A 22,765-nucleotide genomic window follows, 5' to 3' on the forward strand; every position below is an offset into this window, starting at 1 on the left:
AGCTGCTGAAAGATGACTTTTGCTGATGCTTTGGAGATGCTAGCCCAGAGTTTTCTCCAGAGAAAATAAGAGAAGACAAATGCCCCATGAGCAACATTTTGGAGAATGCCATTTTGAAACACAGCCTGGGTACAAAGGAAGAAGACGCCAGCCATGTGCCTTCCCAGCTGACCAGAGGTGTTCCTGACGCCATCGGCCTTTCTTCGGTGAAGGTATCCTCTTGTTGATGCCTTAGTTGGGACACTTTTACGGCCTCAGAACTGTAACTTTGTAACCAAATAAACTCCCTTTATAAAAGCCAATCCATTTCTGGTGTTTTGCATAACGGCAGCATTAGCAACCCGGAACAGAAGTGATCTGCAGTTTTTCTCTGGCTGCCTTTAAGACATCCCCTTTTTTCCAGTTCACTACAATGTGCCTAGATTTCTTCTCCTGTTTGCACTATTTTTTGCATCTCTTGAGTCAATAACTATTGCTTCTTTCCGAACGTGGCCCCTGCTCTGCCCTTTCTTCTCTCCTCCCAAGAATGCGTCAGACCTCTCCCGGGCCCGCCTCCAGGCCGCTGAGCCTCTCTCCCGCGTCTGCACCTTTCTGTCTTTCTGTGCTTCCTTCCAGGTCATTCCTAGGGACCTCTCCTCTGCCACAGCCAATCGACTTCCAAACTTGTCCATGGAATTTTAATATCAGGCGTAATGTTTTTCATTTCTGGAATTTGTGTGGCTCTTTTCCACATCTGTGCTGTCATTCATTTTTTATAGTGTCCTGTTCCCAAAGATACTTTAAGTTAGCTGTTAATTCACCAAGTGAGGTCAGCACGGCTGTTTCAGAGTCTGCCTGACATTCCAACATCAGAATTCTCTCGTCTGTGGCTGCTGGATGGTCTTTTTCTGCAGATGATCATGCATGCTACTTTGGGTCCTTGGCAACTGTTTATTAGACAAGACTTTTGAAAAATGTTTGTGAGGACTCTCTTAGTCCCAGGTTGGCTGTGTCCTCCTCTGGAAAGGCTTGGTTTGCCAGCGCCGGGAAGGGGGCACTGCCTTTGGGGCCATCTCCAACCTCCACAGGCCATGCAGTGCACACCTGGCTGCCCACTTGGGCTGCCCACCTGGGGTGCACACCTGATTTACACACCTGGGCTGTGTGCTGTGCTAGGGCCAGCATGAGGCCACAGCACCTTGTGGACAGCCTGCTGTTGTGCTGCTTCTTTGTTCCTCTCTCTTCTCTGCTCAGATGTCAGGCTGAGCCTCCTCCATGGGCCCCTGGGCTGGGGAAGGAGGGTGGGACCCCACTGAATGTGGGAGGGTTCCCTAGGCTTCCTTCTTCGGGGTGCACCCGGCCTCTCTTCTGCACCCTTGCCCCTCAGGGACATGCCTGAGCCCAGGTGTGTGAGAACCAGCGTGCACCCTGCAGGTGGCTGTCTCCCTCCTTCCCTGGGTCCAGGCTTCTCTCCAAACTGGCCCGGTGGCTCCCGCGGATTTTCAACTCTCAGACACTCTAAGGTGAAGAGCTTCTGACCTGGCGTTTTCTCTGCTCTCAGCGAGAAGGCAGACCTGTGGGCCTCAGCTTCCCCTCCACACTTGCCTCCTCCTGAGGACGGCAGCCCTTCTCCATCTGTCCCAGAGTCACCTCCCCTCACAGCCAATGCCCCGAGCCCTGATCCTCCCCCTCTCTGCACCCTCAGCTCTCAGCAGGCCCTGCAGCCGCCCCTAACCACACACCGCCTGGTCTGGCTCTGTCCTCGTCCAACCTTCGGTGGAACCACAGGCTCGTTTCCTTCGGGTCCCTCGCTGTCCTGGTGCGGTGCCAAACCAGGGGGCAGCTCCTAAGCGGAAGCTTCATGGGGAGGCCCCAAGCTCCTGATTCCACCCACGAGGAAGCACTGCCACGTGGATGTGTGATGGGGGCTTCAAAGCGCAAACCCCCCCCCCCATACGTGGCCCCTCAAGCTGCCGCCCCTGGGCATGTGCAGGGCAGGGGGATACAGGCCTGGAGAGGCTGCTTCCTGCCGTCCTCGGGAGGCACCGGGGTGAGGCTGTGTGGCCAAGTGCCCGCCTGGGACTCCCACCCCCAGCCCCTCAGGTCTCAACCTCCAGAATCACACCCCCAAGGAAGCACAGGCCGGGGAGCAACGCTGCCCCAGAGCACCTGCTCTTGTCATCTGGTGGCTGTAACAACACTCGTTAAATGCTCACATGCCAGGCTGGTCCCCAGACTTCCCCAGGCTTCCCTGGCGGCGGGCAGGCCAATCGGGCGTCAGGCCCCCCAGACCAGGGACATACCCAAAGTAGCCGAGTTTCTCACTGGGCAGAAGCAGAGCCAAGAAAAAACTTCAAACCTGTTTTTGGTTCTATTAACTGTACAGAAGACCAAGAGAGCTGCAGCTTTTTATTATGCTCCTTTCAGCAGATCTGAGTAAAACACAGCAAACCACATATGCTCCGGGGCTCGGTTTTTCTGATTTTGAAATAGTGATTTTCCCAAGCATTTTGCCAAAATCCTCCCCCAGCAGAGCTCCCCCACCTGAATCTGGACCCCCATGGTTCCCGCCCGAGGGAGCCAGCTCCTGTGTGCCAACTCCACTTTCTGCCTCCAAATTTCTATTTGGTCTTTACTCTCCAAGGTTCAGGAGAACAAAGCTAATTTGACGTATTACACAAGAAAATGTCACAAGAACATAGTATTGACAGATTTCTATCCTTGGGCCTGAAAAATTAAAATCTTTTGCAAAATCATTAAAAGAGAAGAATAATAAGCTGGATGAGAAAATTCCTTGGGGTCCCCTTAGAGCTGCAACATAAAATAGAGTGTTTTTAGAGGAAAACATGGGAGAATCTCTTCATTTGTTGTTTATATGTCACAGAAAGTGATAAGTCTAATAAAAAAGAAAAATTACATTCAACAAAATTAAAAGCTTCTGTTCAAGAAAAGACACTATTAAGAAAGTAGACAAGCCACAGAATGGGAGAAAATAGTAACAAAACACATACCTGACACAGGTATAAAATGAACTTCTACAATTTGATAAGAAAAAGTTAAACAACCCAATTAAGAATGGACAAAAGGTTTCAGTGACACAGAGCAAAAGCTCACGCGGGGAGGGCCGGTGGGCACACGGCAAGTCTCGACACCATGGATCCCGGGGAGGGGAAACCAAAATGCCGGGAGGCGCGGCCACCACCCGCCTGCAGGGGTGAGAGTCAGGCAGTGACAGCATCGGCTCCCCAAAGCGTGTGCGTGGGGGGCTCTCCCGTGAAACTACTATGTTGCTAAAACCCTTTTGTAAACTCGATACATCTTCTCATGAGGTTTCCACAGCCCGTTTCTTATGCAGTCAACAGAAACTCAGGCCGTAACTAGCTTACCTAACAGTGCGTGATGTAATGACCAAGAGACGTGGGAAAATGTGTGACAATAAATCTGCAGTTATTATTATTGTGGTTTCTTAAAAAGCAAACTTCCTCCCTGTCTGGAGGACGGTGCCATGTGGCCTGTCTGTGATGACTGGCCTCGCTCAGATCAACAGGGCCAGCTGAGAGGAGAAGACGGGAAACCACTCAAGGACCCTTTATACAATGATGTGCACAATGATGCATTCACCCCGTAACTGTCTCGTGAGCTCCTATGAGCTCCTGCTCTGGTGAAACGAACACGAATGGGAGTGACAACCAACAAGGCAACCAACACTCAAATACAAAATATGATGTCAGCAAGTGAAAAACGCAGGAAGGAGACTCAAGCTTGACGCGGAGGGCAGAGCGCAGGAGCCCACCAAACGCGAGGCCACGAGGACATACCGAGGCAACCGAACGCGAGGCCGCCAAACGCGAGGCCACGTGGCGCAGGGCAAGACACAGCAAACGCGAGGCCACGTGGCCCTCACTGGGAGACACCAAACACGAGCCACACGACGCACTAGGTACCTTCCACAAAGCATTCATTTAACAATCACAGCAGCTCCACCATGCCGGTATTACTGCCAATTCCAAGTGATTCTGCCCCAGATCACAAAACAACCGGGGGGCCCAGGATCTGGGAGCAGCTGGGCTGACACTGGCGTCTGAGCGCGTCAGCCCACGTGGGGCGGGCCCTGCGCCAAGGCCTCTCCTGACCCCGTGTCCTGGCCGGCCTCTGTCCGCGGCCGTGCCCCAGGGCCCAGTGCCCTCGAGGGGCCCTCGCTTCCCTGAGCCTCGGACGCTGGACACCAAGCCTCAGTCCCTGGCCACGTTTCTGACAGTTCCCCTGAAGCCCTCGTGTGGATTTACAGCCCACGGAGGAGAAAGCCTGCCCCTGCAGCCAATCCACAGGCCCACAGCCGCGAGGCGCCTGGGTTTCCAGAACGAAAGGCGATGTGGAACGTCCCTGTCTCTACTGTGCCTCTGAATTTCAGTTCTCACAAAAACAGGTTTTCTCGCAAGCAGCCAAGAGCCTCTCCCCTGCAACGCCCTGTCGTGTTTATTAGGTTAATGAGATGTTCCCCTGGGAACCTGCCGACTCACCAGCCTCTTTATCCAGATTTAGCTCACAACTGAAGCCGGGGTGGGGGTGGGGGCACCGCGATGCCACGGCAGGTCGATCCGCAAGGGCAGGAGCCGTCCGGGCTGCCGGCTGTCCACTCGGGCCCCTGCCCAGAGCCCGGCTCTCCACTGCTCACAGCTACTCACAGCGGTTTCCAGCAGCAGTTACCTGGCGCGTAACAGTTTCACGTGTTCTCCTTTCATCCAGGATGGACCCGTAACGGGCAGCGTCTGCTGACCGAGCTCCTCCAGAGATGCCCCAGCCCTGCACGCAGAGATGCTGGAGGAAGGCACCCGGGCTGCAGGGCCAGCGCCTCGCCACGCCACAGGCACCCCGGGAGCTCCTCTCTCTCACGGGGAGGCTTCCCTTCCCCTCCTTTAAATAAACGAGCAGGCAAGTGGAGGATGAAAGTGACAGTCCCACACGCAGAGGCCCGGCTCTGACTTCGGTGGGTGAACACGGCGGCTTCGTGGCGCAGGGTCCAGGAATGTCGCCAGCGAGCTCAGGGACGGGCTGATAAACGGCCGTCCAAGGCACCATGGGACGAACAGCGGAGTGGGGTTACTATGCGAACCAAACAGAGAGTAAACAGGCCTGGGTGTGAGCCTGAGAAAGCCGGGGCCAAATCTCCAGTGTTTTAAAGCGTATCTGGAAACTTCCTATGCTCGTCGCTGCACATACAGCTTGCAAATCAATCCTGGTGTGGCCTTTGTTGCTGAGCAAAGACCATCGGCGCAGCACCCGAGCGGTGGGCAGCATGTGGACGGGCTTGGTCTCCCCTTCCCCAGCCTGCGTGGGAGAAGGCTGAGGCCGCGTGGTGACAGGGTTCCACCGGGTTCCACGGGGTGCGAGCAGCCCTCCGCCGCCTGGGACACCGGGCACCTGGAAGAGGAGGCTGTGCTCTTCCTGACGCCCAAGTGTCACCAGTTTGACACTTTGCCCTTTTCCTGAGAGTAGGCAAATTTTTTTTTTTTAATCTGACAAAACAAAGCTGGGACAGAAAAAGTAAACAGCAACAAAAACTACCCTGGAAATGACCAAAACCTCGTCCCAGGAGTGAACTTCAGGATGGGTGCCCAGCACACAGCAGGCTACGGAGAGGGGCACCCCACCCTGCTCCCCCGTGCTCTGCCCCCCTCCCGCCTTGAAAGGCCCCCGCACAGCCCCTGGTGATGGGCATAACCAAACCAGCGGGGACGCCGGGGCAGGGGCTGCTGATCCCCCCAGTCTCCCCAACCCGGACCCACTCGGCTCACCGGTCCCAGCCCTGGTGCTCAGCTGGACCCGGGAACGCCGGCCAGTCCCCGGGCCTCCCTGAACAGCCTGGAGCTTTGGAAGTGCCCGACGTGCAGGGGCCGCCCACCCAACTCAATCAGAGGGTACGAAGGCACGTAGAGTGTGCACGGTCACTTTTACAATGCAGGTTTGCAGAAAAGACTCAGCTCCGTGCTCGCCAGGCTCCCCGCCCGGGTCTCCTGCACAGGCCTCGTCCGGGGGTGGGGCTGCCGGCTCCATCCTCGACCCTAACATCTGCAGCTGGGGTCTCCGACAACAGTTTCCTTTGGGAATAGCTGAATCTGTGGTGCTATAGCTCATAGTAACTTTGGAAATTTCCTATATGTCTACCTGTTAAATCATACTTTGAAAGATATTACCTTTTTGTATATATGTTATATTTCATAATCAGGAAATAACTAAAAGTGTGGAATTGTAACCTATAATATTCTTTGAAATTTTCTCTCTACTTGTTAAATTGCACTTGGAAAGCTGTCACTTTTATTTATATATGTTATATTCTACAATAAAAAAATGAAAAAAAGGTGAAAAAAATATATATGAGGTCAGAAGCCTTAACTTCGCAATTAAGTTAACAGGGGAATTATACCAAAAGCTAAATTCACATTATCTTGATGGGTCCCAAGATTTTGATCCTATATACTCTATACTCCCTCCAGGGAACTTTAATATAGTCAAGGGGACAACCATAGATAAAGTATATGTTAAATACAGCCTTGCAAATTAAAAGAAATAAGATTAAAAAAAAAAAGATTTCTTTAGACTTACAATTAAAAAGGTAAAATGAGTTAAGTTATTTTTCTTGGATGAATTTCCTCCTAAGCAAGAAAAAGGATCTAGAAAGAAACCTGTGTGAGGAGGAGACCAACGCGGTTCTGCAGTGTGGCACGTAATCCCTGTGACGTCTTTGACACCCCCTGTCCCCACAGGTCGCCTGTCTCAGGGCGCGCGAGCTGGCAGGAGGGGGCAGCTCCCCGCCGGGGCGAAGCGCAAAGCCGGGTGGCTGGAGACCCTGAGAAGCCAAGGGCCCGGCAGGCGGCTGCCCCCCGTGGTGCGGCCCCTCTCTGTCCTGCCACCCTTCTGCCTGCGCCCGAAACCACGAGTTCTGTGCAGTCGCCCACCGGGAGCGGGCCGGGCCGGGGCCCCTCGCAACGCCGCTGCCTCGCAGTCACAGCCACAGCGCGCAGGGCCCACGGCGCCCGGTGCCCGTCTGAAGGGGCGAGCCTTGGAGGGAGGGTCTAAGCGGGGACCAGGCTGCCGAGTGCCAAGACACAGCGTTGGGCAGAGATGGGGCCCCTGGCAGACAGCGTTTCCAAGGGAGGCCCCTGGCAGGAAGCTGGCAGGAAATGCAGCTGAATGGGCAGGTGCACAGCTCTGCCCTCCCAGAGTCCAGGGTCCAGGGTCTGGGGTCCACAGCTCTGCCCTGCAGGGTCTGGGGTCCACAGCTCTGCCCTGCGGGGTCTGGGGTCTGGGGTCTGCGTCTCTGCGGGTCATGAGGTAACCGGCCAGGAGAAGGGCCTATTCCAACAGAGCCCGCTCAGCACTGGGGCGTGGGCCCTGGGGGGAGGGCCAGGCCCTCTGCTCTCGTCATAAACCCCGGTGTCCACCAACGGGCACTCCCGTCGGGTTGTGGAAGTGCCCAGAGGGGCAGGGGCTCTCAGGGCTCGTTCCTACCGGGGCAGAGGGCAGAGGCACAGGCCATTTCAGACAGTGAGACGGAGCCCACAGCACACGTCCCAGCTGCAGGCTGCTGCCACGGGCCACGAGTGTCCTTCTGGGCGGCCACTTTGCCCCTGGCCCCCCTCACAGACCCTGCCCGCAGCCGCATCCGGCCCATGCCTGGGATTTCTCCCGCAGGGCAGCGCCCGAGGCCTGTTCCTTACTCCCTACCCATTGCCCGGCGAGGACAGGTGGTGGACCCTCAGGAGTCCCCTTCCCGGCACCGTGTGGACAGCCCGGACAGCCCCCCTTTATCTGCCTGCTCCCTCCCAACCCCGGGTGCCCGAGGACCCGCCCTGACGTGCCACAGCGACTCTTCCCTCCAGGCCCCCGGCCTGCATGTCCCCCCCGAGCACAGACCCATCCCAGGACCCACAGCAGCGGCTGCCCCTCCCACCACAGTCCCAGGGCTGGGCCCACACCTTCCCACTCCCACTTGATGGGGTGCCTCAGCCCCCCGTTTCCCTGCAGTCACGGGCCCCGCGGCAGACCCGAGGCCTGTCACACACCCTGAGGGTCCACTGTGCACCGGGGCCAGCGGATGTGGGCAGCACCACCCCTCTCGACCTCCCTGCAGGATGGGGCCGGGTGGGCACAGCCATGTCTCCTGGGGGCTCGCAACCAGGAGGCCCAAGGGGGCTGCACATGGAAACCACACTCGTCAACAGGGAAGCCGCCCACCCCTGAGACCTCCGCTCGCCGGACTCACAGAGACACCGGGGCCTCTCCTGGGGTCTGCAGAGGCCATGTGTGCTGTCAGCGTCGCGGGTGGTGCACTCAGGGCCCTCCCCACTCCCGCTTTCCGGGGGGCTCTGGGTGCACGGGGCAGCCCCGCTCAATCATGCTCATGTGGCTCCTTCCCGCCCCCACCAACGGCGGGCACCCCAAGGGCAGGCCCCACATTTCACTGTTCTCTGCAGCCCCAGCTCCAGCAACAGTTCCCGGCAGGCACAACAGACCAAGCATCTGACTGGTAAATGAACTACTCAAAGACGCCTTCAAAAAATCACCGTCTGGTCAAATTTCTAGGAACGATGAGGGCAAGTCCTTGGCAGAAAAGTCTCCTTTTTCCCCTCTCCCAACACCCCAGCCTAGCCCTGGGCACTGGCCAGCAGGCACCGACGGGCACCCCCCAGACGGAATGCTCTTCCCCTTCACCAGCAGGTGCGTCTGAGGGCGGACGGGGAGCAGAGTCCCCCAGGAAACCTCTTCACCTCTGTCCTCCGCTCCTGGAGACAAGACAGGACTTGAAAGAGGTGAAAGGAGAACACGACGCCCTCAGCCCAGCCACCCCCTCAGCGCCCGAGGGGGCTCAGTGCTTCTCGGGCTGGTCTAGCACCTAGATCTCTCCAGACTGCACAAACGGAGGGAGGGCAGCACTGGGGCTGGCAGCAGGGGCCACGCGGGACTCGGGCAGCCTAGGAGCCAGGTCAGAAACGTAGAAAGAAACTGTGCAATTAGTTTTAATAATGCATTTTATCTGACCCCAGATATCCAAAATATCATTTCAGCCTGGAATCAATGTTAAAACATTGTTTATGAGACACTTCATAATATTTTTCGTCTACGTCTTTGAAATCCAGTGTGTGTGTTTACCTTCTGGGGCCTCTCAATTTGGCCTCCCCACGTTTCAGGGTCTCGCCCGCTGCCCACGGCTCATGGTCGCTTTGCTGGACAGCCAGCTCTGCAGTTTTCATTCTTCGTGTGACAGTCGTGGCAGACAACTCTTCTGTCTGCCTTGGCAGAGAGTCTACACACTCGGGAAAATCATTCTGCTATTTCAATTTGGAGTTTTAAGCACCAGAGATGGTCACAAGACAAATCAAGGCAAAATGTCCTATTTACCCAATTCTCACCTTCTTCTGAAGCTCAGGTCAGGACAGACCAACCCAGGCCATGAGGACGCCCCTGGGTTAGAGAGCAGCAGACGCTCCTCTGAAAGGGCTGGGGGCACCTCAATAAGCGAGTGCGCAGAGCCCCCCTCCCCGCTCGCCCACCAGGTGCGGACGACACGCGACCCAGACGCCCGTTCTCTGCTGCTCCACCGGGAACCCCACGCGGCGCCTGCACCCACCCGGGCGGGCAGCAGCTCCACGCGGGCGCGGCAGGGCTGGGCCTCACCTGGAGCTGGGAGCCCTTCAAGGCCCGTCCTCAGGGGAGCAGGTGAGGGCCACCGCACGTCCCACCCCAGGTGGCAGAGGAGCCGTCCGCCCCGCTGGGCCCGGCTTTCATCCTGCCCTCGGCCGCTCCCATCCTGGAAGCGGGGGGCGGAGAGGGGTGGGGGGGGCGACTCTGCTGAGCCCTCCCCCCACGCCCTGGGTCCTTGTCCCCTGGTGAAAGTCCCTGCAAACCAGGGAGGTGGGAGCAGCGGGGCAGCACGGCCAGAGTCCCGTGGCTGAAAGGCCACCCAGGGCCCCCTGGACAATCAGCGGACAAGGCAGCGAGGGATGAGGGGAAGGAAAATTCTGGTTGAGAGGGTCACTTTCTTTTCCTTTCCTTTATTTTCAGAGACTAAACTAGAACCCAGCCAGCACCCACCCACCCCCACCAAAAAAAAAAAAAAAAAAAGAACAGATGGCAGGTGTTGACCACCAAGGTGTGTGGCATCCTGGACAAGGGCAGCATGGGAGGCAGAGAGGAGCAGAGCGGCCCTTTCTGTCCAGCTGGCAGCAGAGGTCAGATCCACAGGGGCCCTGGAACCCCAGCAAGGAAGGAGCTGGTGCAGATCCAGACTTGTTCTCCCTCGCTTCCTGTCCAACAGGACATGTGCTTTGCTCTGCAGGTGTGGTGTGCCAGGCCGGGGAGGTAGGTCCCAGCCCTGCTGCCGCAGGGACAGCTGCCTCCCTACACCTGGCCAGGGACGGCTTCCTGGAAGCTGCTGGGGGGCTGGGGGCAGCTCTTCAAATGGAAATGGCCCAGCTGTGCCAGGCTCCTCCTTGCTGCCTGGGATGCAGATGAAACGGTGAGGTGGCGCAGCCTCCTTGGGCCTAGGAAGCCACATTCAGGACAAGCAGAGGTGCAGGCCAAGCACAGTTGGAGGAGCCTGCTCCTAATAGACACAGAGCTTTGGGGTGGACCCACAGGTCCTACACCGCAGGGCCTGCTCAGCCCTGGCTCCCCCCACACCCCGATTCTGTCCCCTGCCCTCCGGCATGATGGTGCCACCTGTTCAGAACTGCGGCTCCAGGTGGTGGGTGCGGCTGTGCACGACATCGGTCTCACCTGCCCCTGGAGCCGGGGGCGCTGTGGACAGCACCTCCCCAGGGGTCCTGAACCTACCTGGCACTCGCTCTTTGTGCCCGCCCAGGATCCAGCAGCTGGTTTTCTCTGCTCACAAAGTTTAAATCACACCACAGTGTCGGGAGCCCCTCGCCTGGGGCTTGCTCACTGTCCCCCACAGTCACCCCCCGCCAGGGAACCCATCCCTCCTTGCCCAGACCCCCAGGGCTGTCATCAACCCTCCAGTCTGCTCTGTGCCCCCAGACCCCATGTTTCCAGCGGCACCAGAAGAATTTCCCAGGCCTGGTGCTGACGCTGACCGGGGCTGGTCCTGGTGGTGAGGAACCCGCCTCCCGAGGGGGCAGTGGGGCACACCTGAAGCCGCGGCCCTCATCACACTGTGCACCTTCCCCTCCCAGCGCTTGGACGTCTTTCAACGTTAAAAACCCCATGTTAAGGAGCCCCGAGCACTTGGCACCAGGAGGAGACGTCCCCTGGAACTGCTTCAGGTCTTGGTTTGTAAAGAAGCCAAGCCCTGTCCACGCACACGTGTGCATGTGTATGTGTGTGTGAGGGAGGTGTGGGGGTGTGTCGTGAGCATAAATAACACCCAACACACAGAAATGGGGGTGGCGAGTCCTGCTCTAGCTTTCTCCAAGGACATCCTCCTGGCCCCTGCTGGCCGCTCAGAAGGGCAGCCACCCCCAGCCCCTCCAACACAGGCCAGCACCAGTCCTGCTCCAGCCTCTGTGCACAGGTCACACGGAACCCACCTGGCCACAAAGCACAGGGCGGTGACAAGCACTCGCAGCCTGCCTGCTGCTCCCTCCTCGGGGTAGGGGACTCGGAGCGTGGACACCTCTCTCCAGGGCAGCCCGGCTTGGGAGCACCACCCTTCTCTCAGGCGTGGGAGGGAGCACAGGCAGGAGAGCCCGGACCGGTTCACCCACGTCGGTGGGTCTGCCTCTCGGATCAGACGCTGGACGGGCTGGCACAATTGTCTTGGGGCCAATCAAGATAGAAACAGGGGTGGTGAGTCCTGGCCTGGCCTCTCTGGAGAGCATGGTCCCCACGGAGAAGTCCCTGGGGCCACCGGCCCTCCCTGAGGTGACCTCACCGCCCAGCAGCAGCCCCGGGATTAAAGCAAACAAACAAACCCACAGAGGTGCCTCGGGGGAGAGCCTCAGCTGGGACCCACCAGGGGACTGTCCCAGGCCTGCTCAGCCTCGGAGGGGTCACCCCACCCACCCCAGGCAGCTTTCTCGGCTACCTCCCCTTTTGTGCTCAAACTCAGGTGGCAGCTGGACCCCTCCCTCACACACGTGCACAAATGCATGCACACATGCATGCAACACACTTGCAACCACACACTTACATAAAACACACAAGCACAGTCACACACACACACAGATACACACATTGCACTCACACATCTGTACTCACACACATGCCTGTGCATGCACAGTAACAATGCAACATGCATGCACTCACACACGTACACTCGCACGCACACACAACATACATGCATGCACCCACACACATACACTCGCACGCACACATGCACACATACAGGCATGCACTCATGTACATGCATGCACACATGCACACTCGCACATACACACGCACATACAGGCATGCACTCGCACACGTACACTTGCATGCGCACACACGTACAGGCATGCACTCACACACGTACACTTGCACACCCACACGCACATACAGGCATGCACTCACAATGTACACTCGCAAACACACACACATACAGGCATGCACTCACAACGTACACTCGCATGCACACACGCACATGCAGGCATGCACTCACACACATGCACTCATATGCTTGTGCCCCAAAGTACACACATTTCACTCACTTGCACACACCCATGTGCACATGTGTACTTACATGTGTGTGCATGCACACAGTCACGCACACACACACCCACTTGCACACATGTCCTACCGGTAGCCTAGCAGCCCTCCGTCACTGCTGCCCAGCCCCATCACCTGCTGCTGTGAGGCCACAGCTGCCCCCGACTGCCTCCCCACCTAGCCCCTGAGCAGCCAGGGCTGTCCGTCAAAGGAAACCACGCCGGGGCCCTGCACCCCCTCTGGGGCCGTGCCTGGCTCCCAGCCTGGCTCTGGCCCTGGCGTCTTGGCGCCTGTCCTTCTTTCAGCCGGCCAGTTCGCCCCACCCTCAGGGAGGACAACTCAACGGCCTGCCGCTCAGCACCCACCCTGCTCAGCACCCACTCGCCCGGCCACGCTGCCTCGCCCTGGCCAGCTCCCCTCGCCACCCGCCGTGCCGACAGCACCCACTGGAATGCAGCCTCATGGGGCTGGAGCCTCGGGGCACAGACAGGCCCCAAACACCACTGCAGAACAAACACATGGAAAGTGCACCTGAAAGCCACAGGCTCATCTTCCTGCGTGACCCGTCCAGGAGCTGCGGCCCCATGAGCCGCGGTACCCGCGTGAGCCCTCTCCATGCCATCTCCGAGGCTCGGCCTTGATGGGAGTGGAGGCTGTGCAGAGAGGCCCGTGCTGCGGCGGCCGGGGCCTGGGCCCAACGTCCCGTGGGAGTCGCCGCCGCAGCTGAGCCGGGGGACGTGGCGAGAGACCCTTCCCCGAGGGGTCACGCAGCCGTCACGGAGCCTCAGCTCTGCCCGCCCGGCAGAGGAGACCATGCCCGGCCCCCCAGGGGGTCAGCTCAGCCTCACCAGGCGCCCGGAGCCCCGTGGACAGCCGGGACAGCCCCTGCTTCAATGCACTGAGCATTGAGCGGTGCCGTTCTTCAGGAGCAACCCGAGTTCTTTAAAAAGACAACTCACATTGCTACAGTTTACGGGGTTTTCTAGCATTTCCGACGTTAAGAAGTGACAGCAGAGGGAAAGCATCCAAAGCCTAAAATGAATGCCTTGTCCACCCGCACGGTTTACGACTGCCAACGAATACAAGGGTCACCACTTGCCCCCTAGATCGTGGTGGTAAAGATTTTAACTTCCAAAAGGGAAATCTTTTTCATTATAAATAATTTCCCCCAAATAAAGAAGTCTATCTTCGCAACAGTCTAACAGGTGTTTGCTAAACCTTCATAAAAATGTTATTAAAATACAGAGAAATCAGTAAAAGAACACTCCAAAGCTCCTCCTGTCTGCCTGCCTGTCTCCACGGCTCACAGGGGGTTCCCACCGCACCCACCCGTCACCCGCACTTGGAGGGACACGCGCCACCCCCACCCCACCCTCACCCAGGTCTCTGCTAGGCTCGGGGGCTGCCCGAAGGTCAGTATGTCATTAAGGAAATGATTAACACTTAATCTCTAGAAAAATTAGCCCAGAGAATCAGCACTGGGGAGCTAATTACTGATTAACAAAAGCACAGCCAGCAACCCTCACTTTTTTTGGTACCAATTGAAACAACCTGTCAAAGGCATCACATACTCGAACTATTTCTAAGCTGTCCATCACCTTGACAGAGCGTCTCCCACCGAGTCTCAGCATCACCTGAGCTAGGACTGCTGCAGCAGCTCACTCTCCCCTCGGCCCGAGTCCCCTCCACACACAGGTGACACAGGTGTAAAGTGCTTGCACAGGTACGCACATTCCTGTGTGCACACACAAGGCACAAGAGTGCCTGTGCCATTCTGGGGCCTCTGGCCAATCACGGATGCTGGCCAAGGGGGAGGGCACCATGCTGCGGGCAGGGTGGGAGTGCCACCCACCCTCGATGTCACAAGCCAAGCTTCCAGACCAGCTGCAGGCAGAAGCATGCCAAGCATGTGGAGCAGGGACGTGATAAAAAGGTGTGGCCGTGCATTCTGGGAAAGCAGAGATGGAAACGACGAGCAGGTGTTCAGGGCAGGAGCAGTGCGGTTCGGATCCACGTCCTGTGATCTGCTCCGGGGTGAGCCTCTGGACTGCAGTGACAATTGTGGAGCCCATCCCAAGGAGCCACCACAAAGACCTCGTGCCGGCCAAGGTCCAGGTGACTGCAGGTGCCCCACAGAGGTTGGGGACACTGTGGGACCAAAATCCTGGTCCCAAGACCTCAGTACCACCTGGGAGGACAAAAGGGCCACTGAGGCAACCAGACATGTGACCCCAGGAACAACATATAACTTCCAGAGACGTAGAAGGGAAAGATTTCTAAAAATCCAAAAATCCACCAAATCCTAGAGAGGGCAGGAAAGCACAGGAAAAGAAGGGTAAATGATGACAATGACAATGGTGCTGAAGCAGAGAGACATCCATGTACATTAGAGTTCACAGTAAGGATAAAGAGCAGTTTTACCAGCTCTCCACTGGATTTACAAGGGACAAAGCTGAAACTTGGCCCAGAAAGGTGAGGACTAAAGAGGAAGAAAAGAGACCTACCAGAGCAACATCAACAAAATAAGATCATAAAAGTACGCAATTATAAAAATATAGTAACAAAGCAAGGTCACAAAACCGGACATTGCAGCTAGAAGCATTAGTGGAGAGCAAGAGGCTGAGACACGGCGGTGGGTGATGAAGGCTCCACTCGGCGGGAAGACGGGCCACCAGCCCCTGTGCCCTCAGCTCATGCCGGAGGACGCTCGCTGCCCACAGGGACGCACACCCCACTGGGGTGGGGGCTGCAGAGATTTAACTGGAGAAACGACCGACAAAGTGGGGGCAAGGGTGCAGACAGTCCGCGAAGGCTACGTGCTCTAACGATACAGGAATTAAACAAAACGGGGAGGCGGGGAGCAGGTGGTGAGCAGGACAGGCTGGGGTAAGAGCCGAGAGTGAGGGCAGCACCGCGTGCTCACAAGGGAGCCAGGAGACGAGCGGGTGCACGGGGCAGGTGAGGCAGGTGCCACGAGGGGGACGGCGCCGCTTAGAACTGGACGTGGCAGGAAGGGAAGAGGCAAGGAAGGGGTTACGGGATTATCCGCAGGAGGGACCATGGGCCTTACATAACGTTATTGGTGTTAGGTAACCAACAAAACAAAAACACAAACTCTCCCAAACATCAGGCTGCCAATACCACCACGCAGACACACAAACACACACACACACACACACACACACACACACACACACACACACACACACAGGCCACATATGGAGAGACCCATGTGGCTGTGGCTGTAGGGGGAACGTGTAAGTGTATGTGTTTTATCTCTAACTCCCCCAAATACACAAAATAATGCCAGAAAGAACCCAAACATATCCTATCAATCAACACAAATAGGCCTAAATCACATAATAGAAGGAAATACTTTCATATTGCCTCACAAAACAGAACCCAAATCTGCTAGATATAAGAGAAATACCTAAAACAAAGTGATTCAGCAAGACTGAAAATAGTAAATACATACTAGGAAAATGCAAAGAAAAAAAAGATTCACAATATTGACATCAAACAAACAAACAAAAATATCAGGCCAATTGGAATTAAATGAGACACAGCAAGAATATTTATAATGCTAGAAAATATAATATTTAAAGAGGATATAATAGTTTAACACCTACGCATCAAATAATCCAGCAGCAATTTTCACAAAGCAGAAATTATAGGAGGCGAGACAAATAAACTGAATAAACTGAAGCACACTAATAATAGGAGACTAATACATTTCTTTTAAGCCAAGAAAGAGCAAGTGGTCAAGAAATAAGGAGAGCTAGTGAAGACGTACAGAGCAAAGTGAATGAGGTGGTTTTTAAGGACATATAGCCAATTCAGTAAGTGATAACAGGAATGCACCTTCCTTTCAATTAAGCCTGCACAGTCGTGAACAGTGCCCATAAACTCAGCAACAAAGAAGATTTCAACAGATTCCAAACACTATTCCCTAGAAATTAATAACAAAACAAGAAAACAAAAAGGGCCTTCCATCTTGAAATTTAAACATTCTTCTCTTAGATTTTCCCTCTGAAAAGAGAACTAGAAACCAAAATTGCAGATTTTTTAGAAAACATATTAACAAAAACTAAAACCATAACATCCTACTCATTGGTCAAAGACGGAAAGCTTTCCCACTAAGATTAACTTCACCACAGCTATGCAACATTGTGCTAGAACTGCTAGCTAGAGCAACTAGGCAAGAAGAAGAAATTAAAGACATCCATTCCATGGAATATTATTCGGCCATGAAAAAAGAATGGAATTCTAATACATGGGAAAATATGGATGAACATTGAACACATCATGTTGAGTGAAATAAGCCAGACATGAAAGGACAGTATTATATGATCCCACTTTCATGAAACAACTAGAGTATGCAAAAATATGCAAATTCATAGAGACAGGAAGAAGAGGACAGGTTACCGGGGAGAGGAGAGGAAAGGGGAGTTACTGCCGAATGGGAGCAGCGTTCCTGTTGGGTGACGGAAAACTCTGGGTGATGGACTGTGGTGAGGATAGCACAACACTGTGAATGTAACCAAGGCCACGCGATGGTAGGTTGGAAAATGGTTAAAATGAGAAACGTTATGGTGTATATAAGCTACTACAATTTAAAAAAACTAAAGCAGTACTTAGAGGAAAATTGATTGCATTAAATATTTTGGACCTTTAGAATGATAGCGTGAAAATAAGAGAATTAAACATCCAACTCAAAAAGTTAGAAAAAAGTACTACAAAGTAACTGAAGGAATTAACAAAGGTAAAAGAGAAAAATGAGTTAGAAAAAACATTCTAATTAATAGCTAAATTTAAAAGCCGACTTTGAAAAAGTCAACAAACCAGATAAGTCACCTAATCAGGAAAAAGAGGAGAATAAAAATATACAAAAGAAAAAGAGAATAACCATCAAGAAAGAAGAAATTTTTAAAAACTCATGGAAATAATTGCACAACTCTATGCAAGTGCATTTGAAAATCCAGATGAAATGGATAATTTTCTAGGGAGAATAAAATATACAAAAAAAAGGGACCACAGAAAAGACAAAAAGTCTGAACAGATGAATCGCTATGGAATTAATAGAGTTACCTGTCAAAAAGTTTCCATTAATGAAGGGCAGCAGGCCCAAGTGACTTCACAAGAGAATTCCAGCAAACCTGTAGGGACAGATGACCCTAACGCCATTCAAGCCTTTTCACAGCACAGAGAAAGGACAACTTCCAAACGTCTTCTATGAAACAAGTACGACATTAAACTCAGAAGTGACAAAGATTCCAGAAGGAAGGAAGGGAGGTAGGAAACTAGTCTCAACTAGTGGTTCTTAAGGTGGTCTGAGGCCCTGGGGGTACCCAAGACTCTTCGGGGATCCGAGGGTCCTCCCTTTTCCAGCCCAAACAGAAGAGGCGTCAGATCTGAGCCCACGCAGAGCCCAGCTGCCCCCGAGCAGGCACGAAGGAGACTAAAATGCAGAACCAGCACCACTCTCCTCGATCACTTCTTCCGTTATGGAAAACACAGTTTCTTTAACTATAAAATGTCATCTGGTTTAACACGTAATGGGTTTACTGTGCTACTTTCAATGAATTATTAAATGATTTTTTTAAATTTCCTGTTAATTTCTAACATAGGAACATCCATAGCAGGGTTTCCCAATCGTGGCACTGCTGACATGCTGGGCTTGGTCGTTCTAGTTGTGGGGGCGCTCGTGCATTTGGGGGGTTCAGCAGCATCACTGGCTCTACTCACTGGAGGCCAGGGGCACCCCACACCCACTGTCCCGACAAAACACCTCTCCAGACACTGTCACCTGTCCCCTCGGGGGCAAAATCACCCCCAGGTGATAATCACTGATCAATAGCTATAATTCACATCCACACCCACAAACCCACACACACACCCAACACACACGCACATGCGCACACACACACACAGACACACACAAGCTCTCTGGGGTGCTCATTGTTTTTAAAAGTGTAAAGAGACCCAAATTTGAGCACTGCTACTCTTACTTATGAATATGAATGCAAAAATTACTCCCAAAGCATTAGCAAGTAGAATCTAACAGCACATTAAAAAAAAAAATAGATCATGGCCGATATAGGCTTGTTCTGTGAATGCAGGATGGGCTGACATCAGAAGTCTCTTCAAAAAACTCTTCATATTTCTTTAACAAGAATGCTGGACGGCAACTCGACAGAGCTTAACCCACTTCCTGAAGAAAGCGCTCGATTGACAGGTATGGGTCCAGGAGCCGCCTGTGAAGCCCACCCACCCCGTGCCCGCCCCTCACCACACATGTCCTCATAGGGGGGGTTGTCTTGACCGCAGAGTCAGCAACTAGTCAACAGGGCCCACGAGAGATGCTCCAGCTGACACCGGCAACCAGGCGGTTTGCCCAGCGTTTAACAGGCCAACGTCACACAAGAATACAGAAGGGACGTTCGCAGTCAACACACACTAGCAAACTGATTCCAGCCCTGGGTTTACAAGGACAACCATCAAACAAACAAACAAACAAACAATCACGTCCAACTCCGTCTGATCCCAGAAACACAGGGATGATTTAATTGGAAAATCGATTAATCCCATTATTGACAATAATACATAAAAGGAGAAAAAACAATAGGATCATTGCATTAGACTCAGGAAAAGCAGATTATGAAAACCAAATGCAGCCAGGATTTCCTTACAAGGACACGAGCCATTCCTGCTCTACACCCGAGAACACGGCAGGCCCAAGGCCTTGTTACAGGGCAGGTGGAGAAGAGAAAGAAGGATTAGGAGGAAGAAAACAAACTTTCATCATTTGTAGATGACATGACTGTCTACAAGAAAATCCAAGAAAGTCTTGGGGCAGGTTCTCAGAAACACCCGGAGTTTGACCAGGTCACTGGGCGGATGTCCACGAGATCCCACACATGTGCGTTCCCTTCCTTTCTCCCCCATCTACTCAGCAGCCGGCACCAAACCTGGAAGGCGACCTGGCCATGGGGCTGACATTCCGCTCGGTGCCCTCCGTGCTCGTGCCCACCCCGCAGCCGCGGCCTCCTCCACTTGGCCTCTCCCAGCTCCTTCCAGCTCCACCGCCGGAGGACTCCACGGCCAGGTCCCCTGATTTCCGCGCACATCTAAGTGGCCAGGGAAAAACTAAGGCCACATCAAGAGCCAAGCCCTTCACAGCTATTGCGATAACTCTCTGGTGGCATTTTTCTCCACCATTCCCACCAGTTTATCTGTTTCGATGGAATCCTCCTTTAATATAGAGGCAACCCAACATGGCAAAAACATTTTGCTCCAGAATTACTTGATTCAACTGCCTTGGCACAGCCAGCAGCTCCAAAACCAGAAAACATACAAAATAACATACTAACTCTTAAATGGGTTAAATAAGATACTGAAAAACCACAGTCTGCTTTGGAAACACCAGTTAACCAAGATCTGGATGGAGGTGTTTTTTTTCCACACATCTTCTGACAGTCTAAACTCTACAACTATTACTTTGACAATGACAGATTCAGAAGGTTCTCGGCAGTCTTTGAAAACCAAAGAAGTGTTTGAAACAGCCACCATTCTGCTAATCCAAATTTTACAAATAACTCCATGGAAATTAAGTTAGCACAGGGAAATCCAGTTTTATTCAGCACAATTAGTCAAACAGTTGAAGAATTAAACACAGATAAGGAAAGTGTTATTGCCATTTTTGTACCCACTGAAAATCCTAGAACTACAATTATTTTTTTATACCTGCCCAGCAAGAAACGGTGGAAATGGAAGACATGGACATTGAGGACTCCTTATATAAGAATATAGACTACGGAATAGAAGTTTTACAGATTGAACATTCTTACTGCAGACAAGACAAAAATAAGGAACATCTATGGCAAAAAGTTTCTAAGCCACATTCACAGATAACACTTCTTGAGCTACAAGAACAAGCCCTAGGAAGACTGAAGTCTTCTGAAGCTTTTATAAGGTGGCTACAACAGGAAAATCAGCTCTCTGGAGAAAATGTCAAGATTACAGAAAACCGTTTCACAACATATGAAATTACTATGACATAAAGAGGTTTTAAAGCTACAACTGCGCTTTCTGCAGCCAAACCAAAATTATAAGTAAAGTGAACTTTTTCCTGTATAAATTTCTCATTTTAATGAAGCTATGAAAGTGCTCTAATGTTCTGAACTACACTCTTTTCTTACAATGCTCATTTTTGAGAAAAACAAGAGAACTGTTGGGCTGCAGAGAACAGTTTTATTCCTTGATAATTTTCCAAATTAAAGTTAAGATATAGTAAGTAATAAGATTAGATCATAAAATGAGAGAACACCGTGATACAGTTAAAAAAAAAAAACAAAACAAAAGCGCCCAGAATAGAAGCCAGGCTCAGGAACCAGACCTGGCTCTACCATCGGCACATGGCTTAGAAAAGTTACCTATCAAGCTTGAGCCTTGGCCCCTAATCTGTAATTAAGGGCCTTTAGTAGATCTCTGATGTAGTCCGCTTCCTTATAGCTCTTTCCCTTTCTATGAGGACACTACACCTTTAATAGAACAGCTTTTCTATAAGAAAATCTATACTTACATATTACTAGAAGTTGGCTAGAATTCCATATTAGTAACTACTGGAACATCATCAATATGTATTGAATTCTGTGTTTGACCTTTTTGGCTACTTACACATCTGTACTATAAAGGAAAACACTCCTTTTATAATTTTATTCAGTTGAACTAAAATAAGGAACCACTCATTAGCCCAGTTCTTAGGAGAGGTACTTAAAAGGATATGTATTTCAGTAACTTATATGTGATTTTCCATCTTAATATGTAGTCATTTAAGCTTTTTGACATTCTGTGCTCGTAAGGTTATATTTGTAAACCAAAAAGATGAAAATGAGGTTCAGCATATACATATAAGTATATTTCAGGAATCATAGTTTGTATCTTTTTAACAGGTGTAGCTTTTTAAAAGTTTGTGCTTGTGTCATTTTTAAATTCCAGAACGATACAGTAATACCTAATACTACACATTCCCACTTCTGCTTATTCTAATGAAATTTATAAGCAAGAAATTATAGTATGTGACGAAAACCTTAAGGAGACAAGTAGGAAAGAAAAGTGATGGTGATGTAAATAAAAATCCTGCTTACATCCACAAGAATTTAAGAAAAATGAATGTGAACGCAAAGACTTACTGGCAGTAACACAAATGTGAAAAATAGATGATATGTTCTCTTAAAACTGGCAGTCAGTATAATCATATAGGACAGCCTATTAGTCTGACTCTTAGTCTTCCCATCCATAAAATAAAAGATGCTATTACTATCTTGTAGGATGGATTTGAGAATTCTGTTTTTGGTCCTGAAAACAGGAGGTGCTCAATAAATAGTTGTCTCAACAGCAAATAGAATACTAATTGTTTAGTAAATGCATGGTGATTATTTTTGGCCAGATTATACTTATTTTCTTCAGGCTAATAAAGTTGCTGTTATTAGAACACACACACACACACACACACACACATTTTGCTGCAACACTCAGGAGCTCAGAGAACCACTCTCCATTTCTGAGTTGTATTCACCAAGAGATAAAGCGGCTCCAGGCAGATAACATCCGCAAGACCAGACACCTGGCACCTGTGCAGTCCAGGGGCCTCTCCGGGGCAGGCGGGCATGGCCAGGGGCCCCCGTCCCTTATCTGATGTCCTTGCACTTCAGATGCCCAGAGGAGAGCGGACGAGCGCAATAGCTCTGCTGGTGAAAACTGGCCACCAATGCATTAAATGCATGCACACATATGCACACACACCTTTACATGGGTTCCAACGGAGAGAAACTGGGAACTTTCCAAACCACAGACAGCCCTCAGGAGCCAGGGCTGGGGGTCCGGCTCCATGCTCGGCGGGAGGCAGAGTCCACCTGCTCCTGTCGGGAGGCCGAGAAGCCTCAGGGGATAAAGCGTCCCTTCTGTCCTTCCTGCTCCTCCAGGGCTTCCCTGAGGAAGCTTCTAGATGGCTGGCCAGAGCCACCGCCCACCAGGGCCCCTGTGCTCACCCGGACACGCGGCCGTGACCTGGCCCAGAATGAACAACACTCTTCAATGAACTAAGAAACCAACACTCAGCCAGCCTGCTCGGAGGCCCCCAGGC

General features: G+C 52.4%; 2 protein-coding genes and 1 pseudogene across 6 annotated transcripts in view; 1 reads left to right on the top strand and 2 right to left on the bottom strand.

Moving 5' to 3' along the window:
• AGPAT3 (1-acylglycerol-3-phosphate O-acyltransferase 3) overlaps nt 1–22,765 on the bottom strand; it is a 126,064-nt gene that overhangs the window by 58,405 nt on the left and 44,894 nt on the right. The window lies entirely within an intron of this gene.
• LOC119529927 lies at nt 10,116–13,748 on the bottom strand. Of its 2 annotated transcripts, XM_037830822.1 has the most exons (3): nt 13,153–13,748; nt 11,526–11,753; nt 10,116–10,582 (listed from the first exon to the last, which is right to left on the bottom strand). In XM_037830822.1, the coding sequence occupies exons 1-3, from the start codon at nt 13,434–13,436 to the stop codon at nt 10,378–10,380; spliced, it is 717 nt and encodes a 238-aa protein (XP_037686750.1). In that variant the 5' UTR covers nt 13,437–13,748; the 3' UTR covers nt 10,116–10,377. The 2 variants fall into 2 exon arrangements, with proteins under 2 accessions (XP_037686750.1, XP_037686742.1); XM_037830814.1 differs by lacking the exon at nt 10,116–10,582 and having other exon boundaries at nt 11,005–11,753.
• On the top strand, nt 19,608–20,681 carry LOC119541503 (annotated as a pseudogene).

The sequence above is a fragment of the Choloepus didactylus genome, chromosome 1 (assembly GCF_015220235.1).
Source record: "Choloepus didactylus isolate mChoDid1 chromosome 1, mChoDid1.pri, whole genome shotgun sequence".
NCBI classification, from domain to species: domain Eukaryota; kingdom Metazoa; phylum Chordata; class Mammalia; order Pilosa; family Megalonychidae; genus Choloepus; species Choloepus didactylus.